This window comes from Zonotrichia albicollis, chromosome 15 (assembly GCF_047830755.1).
Source record: "Zonotrichia albicollis isolate bZonAlb1 chromosome 15, bZonAlb1.hap1, whole genome shotgun sequence".
In the NCBI taxonomy this organism is placed as follows: Eukaryota; Metazoa; Chordata; class Aves; order Passeriformes; family Passerellidae; genus Zonotrichia; species Zonotrichia albicollis.
In genome coordinates, this window is record NC_133833.1 from 1,260,153 (window position 1) to 1,273,593 (window position 13,441).

The 13,441-nt window shown below is 46.5% G+C and overlaps 1 protein-coding gene across 2 annotated transcripts in view; it reads left to right on the plus strand.

Moving 5' to 3' along the window:
• Positions 1-277: 277 nt before the first annotated feature.
• The window catches only part of IL12B (interleukin 12B), a 55,747-nt gene continuing 42,583 nt past the window's right edge, over positions 278-13,441 (plus strand). For both annotated transcript variants that reach the window (XM_005493054.3, XM_074552183.1), the window contains exon 1: positions 278-403. In XM_005493054.3, coding sequence (XP_005493111.3) covers positions 382-403 — 22 coding nt within the window. In that variant the 5' untranslated portion in view covers positions 278-381. The remainder of the gene's footprint in view (positions 404-13,441) is intronic.

Below are 13,441 nucleotides of genomic sequence, written 5' to 3' on the forward strand. Positions count from 1 at the left end.
GCACTGCCCAAGGTGTGTCCTGTGAAGGGCTTTTAATAAAAATCTATTTATTCCTGTAGCTCTGCCCAGCCTCTGCTCCAGGCAGCCCCTGGAGGCATCAGAGAGGACTCAGAGCAGCCACACCTGCCCTGCCCACCTGCAGCTGCACATCTCCCAAACAGGGAGGGGATTTCAGCCAATGCTTGCACATGGAGCACACAAAATAGGAAATGAGGAGGTGGTGGCAAACCCCAAAAAGGAAAAGCAGAGCTTTGGAAGGCTCCAAACCCTCCTGGCTCCATCCCCAGCCCAGCAGGTGGGAATTAGGAAATATTTGCCTCAAATTCATCCCACCCGAGGAGCCATCTGAGAGTTTTGTTCCTGAGGTTATGGTCAGGCTGGATGAGTCTCCTCATGGGGAAAGGTAAGTCTTGATTCCTTTTGATTTCAGCAGGAAAATCATCCTAGCAGAATTCCACTATGTAAAGATTTTTGAGTATTTTTATTAAAGAAGCCTTCCCATAAAAATGAGCTTTAATTTTGTCTAGCATAAGGGAGAAAAGTCCACCACATCCCCCTTTTTGGAGGAACCATCCATTGTATTTAATTTCAGAGCAGTTTTACATGCCAGCAACAGGAATTTAATTACTATCTCCTTTTCTAATTAATTCCAATAACTTTAATTATAATTTTCTGCAATGGTCAATGCTTTGGACACTTCATATAATTATAAGGGATTGCTCTGTGATTTTGCATTAATGAATATTCACTGGTTATAGGAATCTCAGTATCTCTTATTATTAAAATGTTCCAGAATCAAACTCAGTGATAGCCCAGAGCTGGCTTGCAGAGCCATCATTTTTCAGGTGAATGAAGAAATGAGAAGTTCCTGTTGTTTTCCAGCTCCATCTCTGCTGCAGCAGGAGATGGACAGCTCAGGAGCCTGTTTTGCTCAGTGAAATGGAAAACATGAAAACACTAACCCAGAAATTAATTAGAAATGGGCTGAGACACAAGAATGAGCCTTGAATTTTAAACATATGAAATTGGAGGGGAACGAGGAGTTCCTCTTCATGCTCTGGGTTCAGATAAAGAGGGGAGGGAACAGGGCAGGGAGGAGCTGGGGTTTGAGCAGCTCTGGGCAGGAGGAGCTTGGCTCAGGCCCTCAGTGTTTATTTGTGAGCAGCAGCAGTAATTGATGTTTCTCCAGCTGCACCTCTGCATCTGCTATAAAATCAGCAAAGATTTTGCTACTTACAGGTCCCTAAATCCACTTAGGATAATTCCTGAGGTACCTTTTGCTGCTGTGCTCTTGGTGCTTTGAAGTGACTTAAAAATAAATTTACAAAGAGCTCTGAGATGGCAAAGTGAGGCTGTGGCAGCTCTGGGAGTTGCTGGGGTTGTTTTGGAGTGGTTTATTTGATTTGTTTTGATGGGATGACCCACTGGGTAGGTTTGCTTACCTCAGTCCCCAAGCTCAGCTCTGTCTCCTGAGTTTTGCACCATGGTGGGTGAAGCCTGGGTTGTTTAAAAGCCAGAAATGAGGAAAAAGAGGCTGAATTTGTCAAACTGCAAAAAGGAGGAACAACACTGGGAAGAGCACTGCACACTGAGGTTCTTAGAGATTCCTCCTTGGGATTTTATTTGGGAATGGTGGAGAAGGTGCTCCTCATGCTGACCTTCAGGAGCAGTGCTGGAAAAGCAGTTTTCTTTTGGGAAACCATGAGGGAGCTCTGAGCCCCCTCTCCCAAAGCACTTTGGTGTTTGATCGTGGTTCCATGAACCAAGAGCTGCTCTGATTGATGCCAATTGTGACTGCAAACAGGCCTGGCCAAGGTTAGACCTGGTTTTGTAAAAAAGGCATTTTCTGTGCTACAGGAAAATGCCTATAAATCTGAATTTATTTCCTTGTCTAACAGGGAAGACTTTCTAACAACAGTCAATATTTGCTGTCTGGCTCTGAAGAGCTTCCCTGTGGTTGTTTTTCAATCACTCAGGAGCTCAGCTGGCTGTACCAGATCCCACAGAGAACTTGTTGGCATCTTGTGCTGCAGTTTATGGCTCCCTCACGTCAGTCAGTCTCCAGTTTTCCCAAGTTTTAGAGGAATACCAACAAAATATGTCTGAAACTGAGTTTGGCACGTGCAGTGAAAGGGTGTGAGAACAAGGTTATGTTTTCATGAGAACAAGTGTTCTGTTATGAAGTGGAGATAAATAATGAGGACAAACATTGCATTAAAAAAAAAGAGAAGAAGAATTTAATGAGCTGGAATTGTGGTCAGTGTCAGGAAAAGCTCATTCTTTTCCTCTAGTTTTTTTTTTATACTTTATTAATTGCTGGTGAATGACTACTTGAAAGCATTGCCCAAATTTATATCTGATTTCTTGCATGCAAGTATTGATTCAACATTTGTTGAGTCACATTCTGCACTTTGCTTAAAATAGCTTTCAGGTTGGTATGGAAATTTACAGCCAATTTCCAGCCAGAGTGGTTGTTCTTTCCTATAAAACATGCTGATTATAATTACAGACATGTATTTATGCATGATCCACATTCCTCCTGATGAGCAGGGAGGTGAACATTCCATTCATGGAAGCTCAATCACAGCAACTTTTCCCATTCCCCTCTCAAGTGCTTGGTCACCAGAGTGCTCAGGGAGGAGAAGTTCCCCCATCCCTGCTTGGGTCCCATCTCTGGACAGGGGATGTGGGACCTGCAGCTCATCCTGGCCCTGCAGGGTGAAGTGCTGGAGCTTGTTGTAATTCCAGTTCCAGGGACAGCAAATGCTGCTCTTGTGCTCTGGTTTGGAGCAAAAATGGAGCAAATGAGAGCCCAGCTGTGGTGTCCCTGAATGGGAGGGGGATTTTCCTCGGGGATGTTGGCTCTGGGAGGAGTTTGGGGTCAGAACCCAAGGGTGTCCTGCTGTCCCTCCTGTTTGATCCCTGCCCAGGGTCTGAGCAGAGCCCTCAGCTCTTCCAGGGTATCCTGGAATATCCTGAGCTGGAAGGGACCCCCAGGATCATTGACCCAGCCCCAGAATCCCACCCTGGGCATCCCTGGAAGGGTTTTCCTAATTCTCCTGCAGCTCTGGCAGCCTCAGGCCGTGCCCATCCCTGGGGAGCCTGGGCAGTGCCAGCACCCTGTGGGGAAGAACTTCCCTGAAATCCAGCTGGCACATTGGGATGGATTTCAGGGAAATTCTCTCCATTTTTGCTCCAAACCAGAGCACAAGAACAGCATTTGCTGTGCCTAGAACTGGAATTGCAACAAGCTGCAGTATTTCCCCTGCTGGGCCAGGATGAGCTGCAGGTCCCACATCCCCTGTCCCAGAGAGTGGGATCCGAGCAGGGATGGGGGAATTTCTCCTCCCTGAAGACTCCAAGGGTCCAAGCTCAGCTCCAGCCCCTCCCTGGGCCCTGTGCTGCCCCTGGGGAGATGCTGTTCCCTCTCTCTGTAAACATCTCGTGCTCAGAGATTTGCAGCTCGGCTGGGCAGATGCACAACTGGACCCTGGAATGTGACCTCAGCCCTGCACTGGCCACAGAAACTCCTCCTGCTCCAGCTCATCCCCTGAACAATAAACCCCTGATTTACAGCCCTGAGGAGCAAATGGAGCATGCTCTGGGTCAGGGAAAGCATCTGGGGGATTGGTTTGTGTGAGGGAAGGGCTGATGGAGCCTGCTCAGCTCCTGCCCCCTCCAGCCTCCCTCTGGCTCGTGAGTTTGGCACAGATTTCCCTCCTGGTGCACGGCACAACCAGCAGTGTGGGCAGGAAATTCCCTTCAGCTCCCAGGGTGATGGGTTTAGCTCCAGCTCTCCCTGCAGAAGGATGGGAACAGCTCTCAAAACCGGGGATTGGACACCAGGAGGGAAATCTGAGGAGGGAAATCTGCTCCAGCCACAGTGAAATCCTGCACAGAACCCATCCTGCTCCACACAGGAGCCCTGGCACGGGGGCAGCGCTGTAATTGCACACTGAGCCACTGAAAGGCCATCTCAGCACTCGGGCAAGCTGATCACTTGCCTTTTCAGATAAATATAGATATTTTGGCCAAATTAAGATTTTTCTCATCATGCATGAATTTACAGTATTTGAGCAAAGGGATGGAATGTCCTGCAGCCCTGACAAGGATACAGTTTCATAAATAACCCTCCTGACGTGGATGGAGTGAATATTTTTTGAGGTTTGGGCTAGCAAGGATTTTATTTGCTTGTTTTAAGGCAACCAGGTCTTGTATTTTCTCTCTTACCAATGGGCAGAATATTTTTGTTGGCTTCTCTGCTCTTCTGCCCTTCCAAGCATTCCACAAAGCCTTTCCACACCTCTGGCTGTAGGTGAGGGCTTCCAAAGTCCTGTAGGATTTAATTGCAGTGAGGCACATAATGAATTGATAATGGAATGAAACACCATGAGCTGGAATTCTGATTTGCAATAACTCAGTATCTTTGTGCTGTAAATCTCTATCTGCAATGTACACAGCAATGTGCCATGGATGAAGGAGGCTGAGAGGGTTTTTTAGCACAGGAGATTTTTATTTTTCCTGTTAAAGCAGTGACAGTCTCAGAGGCACAGGGACAAAACAAAGGTTTGCAGTGGAGGAGCTGCACTGAACAGAAATCCTCTGTTCTGTTCCTGTTGTTGTGCTCTCCTGCCTTCCCCATCCCTCCCAGCTGTCTCCAGTGACACTTGGCAATTCTCGTTCCCACTCTTTGATTGGTTTGCTGGACTGTCTGAGGCAATTGCTTGAGTTCTTTTTTGGCATGTGTTGGTTTTGCTCCTCAGTTAGGTTTATCTGACTTTTTTTGGCTGCTAAGACTCTGCTGTTTTCTCCCCAGCTATTTTTACAATGTCTGCTTCAAAAGAAATACTCTGGGTCTCAGTACCAGGAGCTTTCTCAGCTCCTTTCAGTGACAGAATGGTGCAAAGCAACAGTTTTTGAATGGCCATGTGACCATCCCAGGAGGACTAAACAGAACAAAATGTTTTAGTGAAAAGAAGTTTTTTGGAATTTAATCAGCAGCTGCACACTGCAGATCAGTGAGGGGCATATTCTTTCAAGGCACAGAAGTTAATTACAGCCAAAGAGGGGCTCTGCCCCAGCTGCAGGCCTGGGATCAGTGGGCCTGGTGTCCCTTGGCTTTTCCAGAGGGAATGTTCATCCAAAGGCAAAGCACAGCTCAGGGACCGGGCACCAAACCGCCACAGACAGGAAACGAAATTGAAAATTCAAACAAACAAACAAAACCCAACCAGATGAAAGAACCAAAGAGCCCCAGCAAGCATAAAACAAGGTGTGTGTGCACAGATTGTCTGGGAGCAGGCAGAGGGTTCAGAGGAGCACTTCACACCTCCTGAACAATGCAAACTGCAAAAAGAGCACATTGCAGCCAGGGGGCACAGGGAGCTGCTCAGTGCTGGCAGGGCAGGAGGGCTTTGGCTGGGATGTGTTTGGGTTGTGCAGGGACTGAGAGCAGCAAACCTCCCTCAACCAGAGCCAGGGATCTGTCCCTGCTCCTCTCCCCTGTGCCACCCCCATCATCCCTCCCTGCTGCCTCCAGGGACACTTTGCAAGTCTTTGTCCCAGTCTTTGGTGGTTTTTTGATTGTTTGAGGGGATTATTTGGAATTTTTTCAAACTAGTGTCATGGAAAGCTACCCTCTCACTATTTGCTTTGGTCTTGCACTAGGAATTTGTGGGAATAAGGAACTGTGGATTAACCAAAAGTGTATGAAATCTCACAACTTCTTCAGATTAATCCTGAGCTCTCAGAGTCTGTATTTAAAGTCATGAGGTCACCTCTTATATGCAGTTCCAAGAACACATAACATATTTTTTTCAACCCAAATCCCTTTTTTGGTGTTGCCCTTGTAAATCCTTAACAACTGGAATAACAGCACTGTCACTTGGAGTGAGTGGCAGCTGGACATGGGGAAAAGGGAGGGAATAGTTTGGTGTCACTGGCAGAGAGCAGAGACATGATGTACTTGAGTGAAGCAACTTTAGAGGAGCTGTGAGTCCTGAGCACCTCCTGCAAGGCCAGGCAGGGCTCTGTTTACAGCACAAATTGGTTTTTAAGTGATGCAAATTGCTTTGGAAGCGCTGTTACCTCACACTGTGCAAAAACCTCCAGCCCTGGCAGCCTCTCCTGCTCCATCCCACAAACTCATCCTGTCCTGGGGTTCCCTGCTCTGCTCAGCCCTGGGCAGCCTGGGTTTGGGGGCTCTCAGGCTCCCTGAGGAGCTGAGCACAGCCTGGGGGTTTCTGTTCATTCAGGAATGGGGTGAACATCTGGGCATTCCTGCTTAGCAGATGATTTCTGTTCATTCAGGAGGAGGATGAACATCTGGGCATTCCTGTTCAGCAGGATATTTCAGTATATTTAGGAATGGGGTGAACATCTGGGCATTCCTGTTCAGCAGGATATTTCAGTATATTTAGGAATGGGGTGAACATCTGGGCATTCCTGTTCAGCAGGATATTTCTGTATATTCAGGAATGGGGTGAACATCTGGGCATTCCTGTTCAGCAGGATATTTCTGTATATTCAGGAATGGGGTGAACATCTGGGCATTCCTGTTCAGCAGGATATTTCTGTATATTCAGGAATGGGGTGAACATCTGGGCATTCCTGTTCAACAGAGGATTTCTCCACATTCAGGAATGGGGTGAACATCTTGGCATTCCTGTTCAGCAGGATATTTCTGTATATTCAGGAATGGGGTGAACATCTGGGCATTTCTGTATATTCAGGAATGGGGTGAACATCTGGGCATTCCTGTTCAGCAGGATATTTCTGTATATTCAGGAATGGGGTGAACATCTGGGCATTTCTGTATATTCAGGAATGGGGTGAACATCTGGGCATTCCTGTTCAATAGAGGATTTCTCCACATTCAGGAATGGGGTGAACATCTGGGCATTCCTGTTCCACAGGGGTTTCTGTCCTGGGTTCTGGGTGGGAATTCTGGGGACAGATGAGTTTATCCTGGTGGTGCCTGGGTGTCCCACCAGCTGCTTTGGGGTACCTCAGCTCTGCTGGACCTCCCTGGGCTCTCTGCCTGCAGGGATGTGGGATCCAAGCAGGTGAAAAGATGAAATTTTGATGTAACTCAGCTGGTTTAGTGGATCTCACCTGTGGCTCCCTGTCCTGCCTGCCCAGGAGCTCCATCTCCTCTCTCACACAAAGTTCCCTGTCCAGGGGTGCAGAGGAACTGCTCTGACCCAGCTCAACAAAACTGAGCCAGGTTTGGAGCCGGCTGCATCCCCAGTGCCCCCAGATGGAAACTTCCAGACCCAAAGTTGCTCTGAGGGCTGACATTTTTTTGCTCAGATACACAGAATTATGTACCCAGTGCCAAAAGCCAGTTGGAAATGTTGATTTATTATGCATTTTCCAGATGAAATCCAGAAGGGATGGTGCTGGTTGATGTCAGATAATGTGGGATAGAAATGGGGAGGTTTCTCTCTGAGGCTTCTCTTGTTTGCTATCAGTGAGCAGCAGTTTTCACCCTACCAGGCACAGGAGATAAAGTAAAAAACCAGCATTGCCAGCCTGCAAAAGCCCAGCCTATGTGGAATCAGCTCAATTATTTCAGCTCAGTCTGCAAGGAAAAGCAGTTCCTATCTCAGAATTACAATTACATGGGAACGTGCACTGCAATTTCTCTCCTTATTAATGCAATAGAACAACAAAATATGGACAATGGCAATGCATCAGTTCCTGGGGACCTTGGCATGATGCATCTTTAAACATTGTCTGGCTTTATTTCATTATTTTAATATCATGCCTTGAACTGGAAATTGGTGAGATTGATCTTGTTTGAGAGTACTGATGCAGCGTTTAGAGAGATAATACAGAACATTTCACAGTTCTGTTTCTCATAACTTGTGACTAACTGGGTCCCAAAATCCAGGGACACTTTGTGCTAATTACTGAGCATTGCCACCCCATGGTCCATTCATTTCCCAACCACCCCCATGGTCCATTATGGACCAGGAGCCCTTTAAATATCCAGATTTCCTCAGTGGGGAGGCTCTGGCCTGGCCTGGGGTCACTGTCCCCTTGGGCACCAAACAAACCCAGAAAATGATCTGCAGACATGGATCAAAGGTGGGGACATAAATCAACTCTGGTTGTGCTCATTGGCAAAGCAGGGCTGAGAATATTCCAGATTTTCCAGATTGCTGCCCCAAAACAATCAATGAAGTAAAGAACACTCATTTTGGAGGTTTAAAAAACCTGCTGTGTGAGCAGAAAGTGAGCTGCAGAAATTCTATTGATTGATCTGCTTGGACCTTGAACTGTTTGCAGAAGTGCAGGGTAAGAACCTCAAATATGAGCATTTTCCATGGAAATGCCTGTGCAAATGGAGCATTTTGAAATATTTACTGTGGTTTGCATTGATTTCTAGAGATGCTAAGTGGTGCCAGAAGGTGGCAGGGAAAGCTCTGCCACCTCATTAGGCTGTTTCTAATTAAAACAAAACAATCCAAGAAAGCTTCACTTGTTTTCCCCCACCTGCCTCGGGCCTGAGGGGCTCTTTGGGGACCCTGGGTTGGGATTTTGGGTTCTGCTGAGGAGGAATGGATGGTCCAGACCCCAAACACTTCCCTGGCACATCCAAAGCTGCAGCTCCAAAAATTCCCAGGTTAAATCTGAGCCCCAGGAGCTGCCAGGGCTGAATTTCAGCTGAGCCTGAGTGACTCCCATTTAGGGCAGCCTGGGGGAACTTTTCCAAGGCAGGAAAAGCAGGAGAAGCTCTGGGGATGTGGAGAGGGCTGGGGATGTTCATCCCCCATGGCATCACCAGATCCCAGCTCACCAAAGGGAACCTGAAGGGTTTTCATCTGTCATTTATTGTCCTTTATCCCCCCATGGCATCACTCAGACAGACCCCAGCTCACCAAAGGGAAAAGGAAAGGTCCCCATCTGCCCTGTACTGTGCAGGGTTCCCCATCTGCCCTTCACTGTGAGCTCACATCTGGCTCAGAATTAAACCCAGCACCAAAAACAAGCTCCTGGTGTCGCTGGTTTTGATAAAGGCCGAGTGCTGTGCACATTTTATTCTGGTTATCTCATGGAAAAGGCTTGGATGGGTTGTTTAATTCCCCACAGCCCCCACAGCTGCCTCCCAGTTTTAGCACATTCAGCCACAGCATCCAAGATTTGATTTATATTAATACATCTGATATTAAGAATGATGTCATCAGACTAAACAAATTGATGCAGGCTTGAAGAAGCAGTTGACCCTTGTGCTTTGTGGTATAAATTACCTTGGGGAGAAGGAAGTTGCTCATATTAAGATTTCCTGCACCTTTCTCTGTTGTAGCAGGAGAGTTTATCAGCTCATGGCTCATTAAAAACCTATTTTTAGAAGCAAGTGCTCTCCCTCCCCACCCCTTGGGCTGCTCTGTCAGACTGAGGGTGTTCTCTGGGAAATAAATGCAGCTGGGCTGATTCACCCTGCACAAGTGTGGCAGAAATGTGAGCCCAGGCTCTGCCCTGGGGCCAGCACAACTCGTGTGACCTCTGGCTCACATCAAATATTGTTTTTCCCTCCTCAGTTGTGTAATAAATAAAGGATCAAGGAGTGAGGAAGTGCAAATAATGTTATCAGGGAGAGTTATGGGATCCTGAAGCAGCCTCTGAGGGATCTGATGTTTCCTCATCAAAGGCCATTAATGAGGAGCTGGTGTTTGCAGCTTTGAATTCCCTCCAGTCTGGGCAGTTGTGATAAAATCCAGTGAACTGCTCTGGGCTGGCACAGGAGGGTCTGATCTGACTCACGTTCCCTGTTTCCTGACTCACATTCCCTGTTTCCAACATTGCTGAGGGAATCTGTACCCAAGGGTTTGTACAGAACCCCAGTGGAGCTCTCACATCTCTGAGGGTGCAGGGTGGGATGGAGAAATCTGGCCCTGGAAAAAGGAGCCACAGAAATTGTTCTCTACTCTGGAGCAGAAAATCCTCCCCTCCCTCATCCTCCCCCTGATGCCTCCTGTGTTTTGTGCTGACTTCAGGCACAAACAGAGGTGCCAAGGCTTTATCATTTCATCTGCTGCACGCGAGCTATTCTTTGTTTGGTAAGAACCATTGGGATGTGAAGGCTCCAGAAATCTCGACTTTGAAATGTTCCCTCACCACAAGAGAGGCACAAATCTGGCCTTACAGGAAAGCCCCCAGGAAAATTGCCAGGCCAAAAGCCAAAATCTCTCCATTCTTCCTGACATATTTGCTGGCAGTGTTACTCTAATGAAATCTAAGGGGATTCATTAATGATTCCAGTGCTTTTGTCTCCTCTGTCTCCATCAGATAATCCTCCACCTACCCCAGTCCCATTAGAAAGCCATTTTTGTAATTAATTTTCTAAAGTAAATTTATTTAATTTACACGCCATTTACTCTGCTTCCCTATTATCTAACAAAGTTTAAAAAAGTACAAACCTGGGGTTGAAATGAGCTTGGTAGACACTGGAACTGTTTCTTGACCTGCTGTTCTGATGAGAATTTATTTGGCTTGTCTTAATGAATCTTTGCCTTTGTTTTTTGGGTTAACCTGAGGATTTTCAGCACAGGGGGAGCAAAAATAAAAATGGGGCTGGAATCCCCCTCACTCTGGGAATACTGCACAGAGCTCTCCCTTTTTTAAATTTCAACCATCAGTGACTGGGCAGGCTGTAAAATTTTAATATTTATTATTTATATTTACAATATTATTTATGTGCATTGTGTCCCTGCCCTGTCCTCAGCTGCCTCCCTTCATTTGGAGCAATTTCCTTTGCCCTGGAGCAGGGAGGTTTTTCACCCTCTGTTACAGCAGGGAAAGAATTCCCCCCTCCATCTCTCAGAGTGGCTTTTTTGAGTATTTGCCCCAACACTTATAAAGAGTTTTGGATAAAGCCAAAGTATGTCCTGCTGCTCTGTACATGCTTTAAATATTTCTGGGAAAAATCTGTATTAATCTGGATACTGGGACAGGCTGGAAATAACCTTTATTCTGGAATTTTGTGCATGATGGGGATTTAACTTCAAATAACCCACTGGGACAGACCCACCCCTGCATTAATTTGATGAAGGCAATCTGTGCTAATTAATTACTTGTCAGAATTATTTTTAGAAGTACTTCTTAGAAATTCTGCATTTTTTCTTAATTGATGTTGTCAAAACTGAAATACTCAACAATAATTTAGTTCCTTCATTCGACCTGATAGTTAATTAATTAGGAGCATTATTAATGACATCTTTTAAATAGAAACAAGTTGCATTGTCAAAGCATGCATGCATATTTTCCAGCTATTTTCAGAGACTTTTCAGGGTTAAGTAGTTCAAGCTTGTTTTAAAGAACTAAGAAATAAAATAATTCCTTGGATATTACAGGGATTTAACTCCACTTTTCTGTTTCTGTCTCTGAGGCAACAGGAAAATGCTTTGGCCAGTGTCCCATCCCAATGGGATGAGTGTTATAAATACAAGCAATGTTTCAGAAAGTAAAACTTTTTTCCCATTCTGTTTTTGAAGTTCAAATCCTGAACTGAATTTCTCATCTCAGAACATTGATATTTTTAAATTTCATTTCGGCGGTGCTGCTCCAGACCTGATTAGGGGACAAATGTCACCACTCACAGATTCCCTGTGGGAAACTTTCTCTCCCCTTCCCAGCAGTGAGAGGGAATCAGACGTGACCAGAGCATGTCCTTGGCTCAGGACAGGGTGGAATTGCTGCTGTTGGCCACAGCCCCTCAATCCTTTAGGCTGCAAGGGAAACCCAAGAGCCTGGAGCCCCAACCCCTGAGCAGGTGTAACATTACTTTTCTGGAAGAGACACCTGAGAAAAGGCTCCTTCTCCATCCAGATTGTTCCAAAATCCACTATTTTAGTATTTTCTGTGCCTCCTTTATTGCTTTTTTAGCCAAGAACTGCAAACACAAGGCTGTGACAGGGGCACGTGTGCCACACTCACCCCTGGGAATCCAGCTGAGCTTTCCCAGCTCCCCTCAGGGAATCCAATATTTCCTGAGCCCTTTGTGGAGCATTCATGAGTGCAGGGAGGTGGCCACGTGTCTGAGGGACACTTTCCCCTGGGTTAGTGCTCCCTGAGCCCAAATTTACACTCAGAGCAGCTGCTCATGCCACAGCTATCTGAGGCAAAGTTGAGGACGAGATGTGGAACCTCCCTCTTCCCCAGCCTGATCTGTCACCCTTGTTCTAAATTTAAATCTGTGTTTACAGGAGGCAAGGGGGAAGAGGCAGGCAGTTAAATTAAGCAGCAAAACATCTCGTGTTTATTTTGAGGCCAGACAAGTGGATTTGCTGGTGCAGATGTGAATTGAGAGCCTGGGGGGTGATGTGCACGTTTGTGGGAGCTTTTGGATGAGTGAGCCTGGCTCAGCCTCTGACCCTTTTTGGGTTATTTTGGGCAGCAAAATTCCATAGGATAATCATGGGGCTGGAGCAGGAGCTGGTGCTGCTTTCCCAGGAGGTTTTCCAAGGGACACTTTGCTCCCTTAGGCTGCAATTCCCTGTCTGTGCTGTCCTCTAAGCCAGGCCCAGCGCCTGGGAGCTCTGGCTAAACCAGCAGGCCCTGGGCACTCCTTCATTTCCTGGGATTCCAGGGGCAGGGATGAGCTGCTCCCACAAAGCCTGGCTTTGCTCAGGCCCCAGTTTCTGCTCCCTGAGCTGATTCCAGCCCCAAACAAGGACCCAAACCTTGGAGGGAACGTTGTGGAATGTTAGATGGGCAAGGCCCAGTCCAGACAACTGAGCTGAGCTCCCTTCTTCTCCTTCTCCTTCTCCTTCTCCTTCTCCTTCTCCTTCTCCTTCTCCTTCTCCTTCTCCTTCTCCTTCTCCTTCTCCTTCTCCTTCTCCTTCTCCTTCTCCTTCTCCTTCTCCTTCTCCTTCTCCTTCTCCTTCTCCTTCTCCTTCTCCTTCTCCTCATCCAGCTGGATTTGTGAAATGAGCTGCTCCCCTTCAAGGGAATTCATCAGGAGCTGATAAATAATAGAAATATAAAACCCCAGTGGACAACTTTAGGTCTCTGCTGTTATCAGGAGGGGAAGCTGCCCATTTTCACTCTTCCAGTGTAAGAGGTGCTTCTAAACTGATTATCAGAGCCTCCCAACCATAGAGGAGCCCAACTGGAGCTGCTGAGGGTGTGATTGAATGTCGTTAAAGGAAATTAATTCTGGATAAAATTCAGGTTGAAATCCTGACACCTGAAGTTCTCATCTGGCCCAGCATTGTGCACACAGCAATCACTGTCTGCATCGTTTCATATCTTGGGATTTAATCACGTTTGTGTTGTAATTTTATTAGAAAGGCTGATGTCCAGGTATTGATAAAGGAACTAAGGAGATAAATATTCATCCTGTTTATTGCATCTCCTTCTGATGCTTTTGTAGCAGAGGTGAAAGGAGAATAAAGGCACCCAGATAAAATTTTAATAATAATTTTACGGTTCTGCA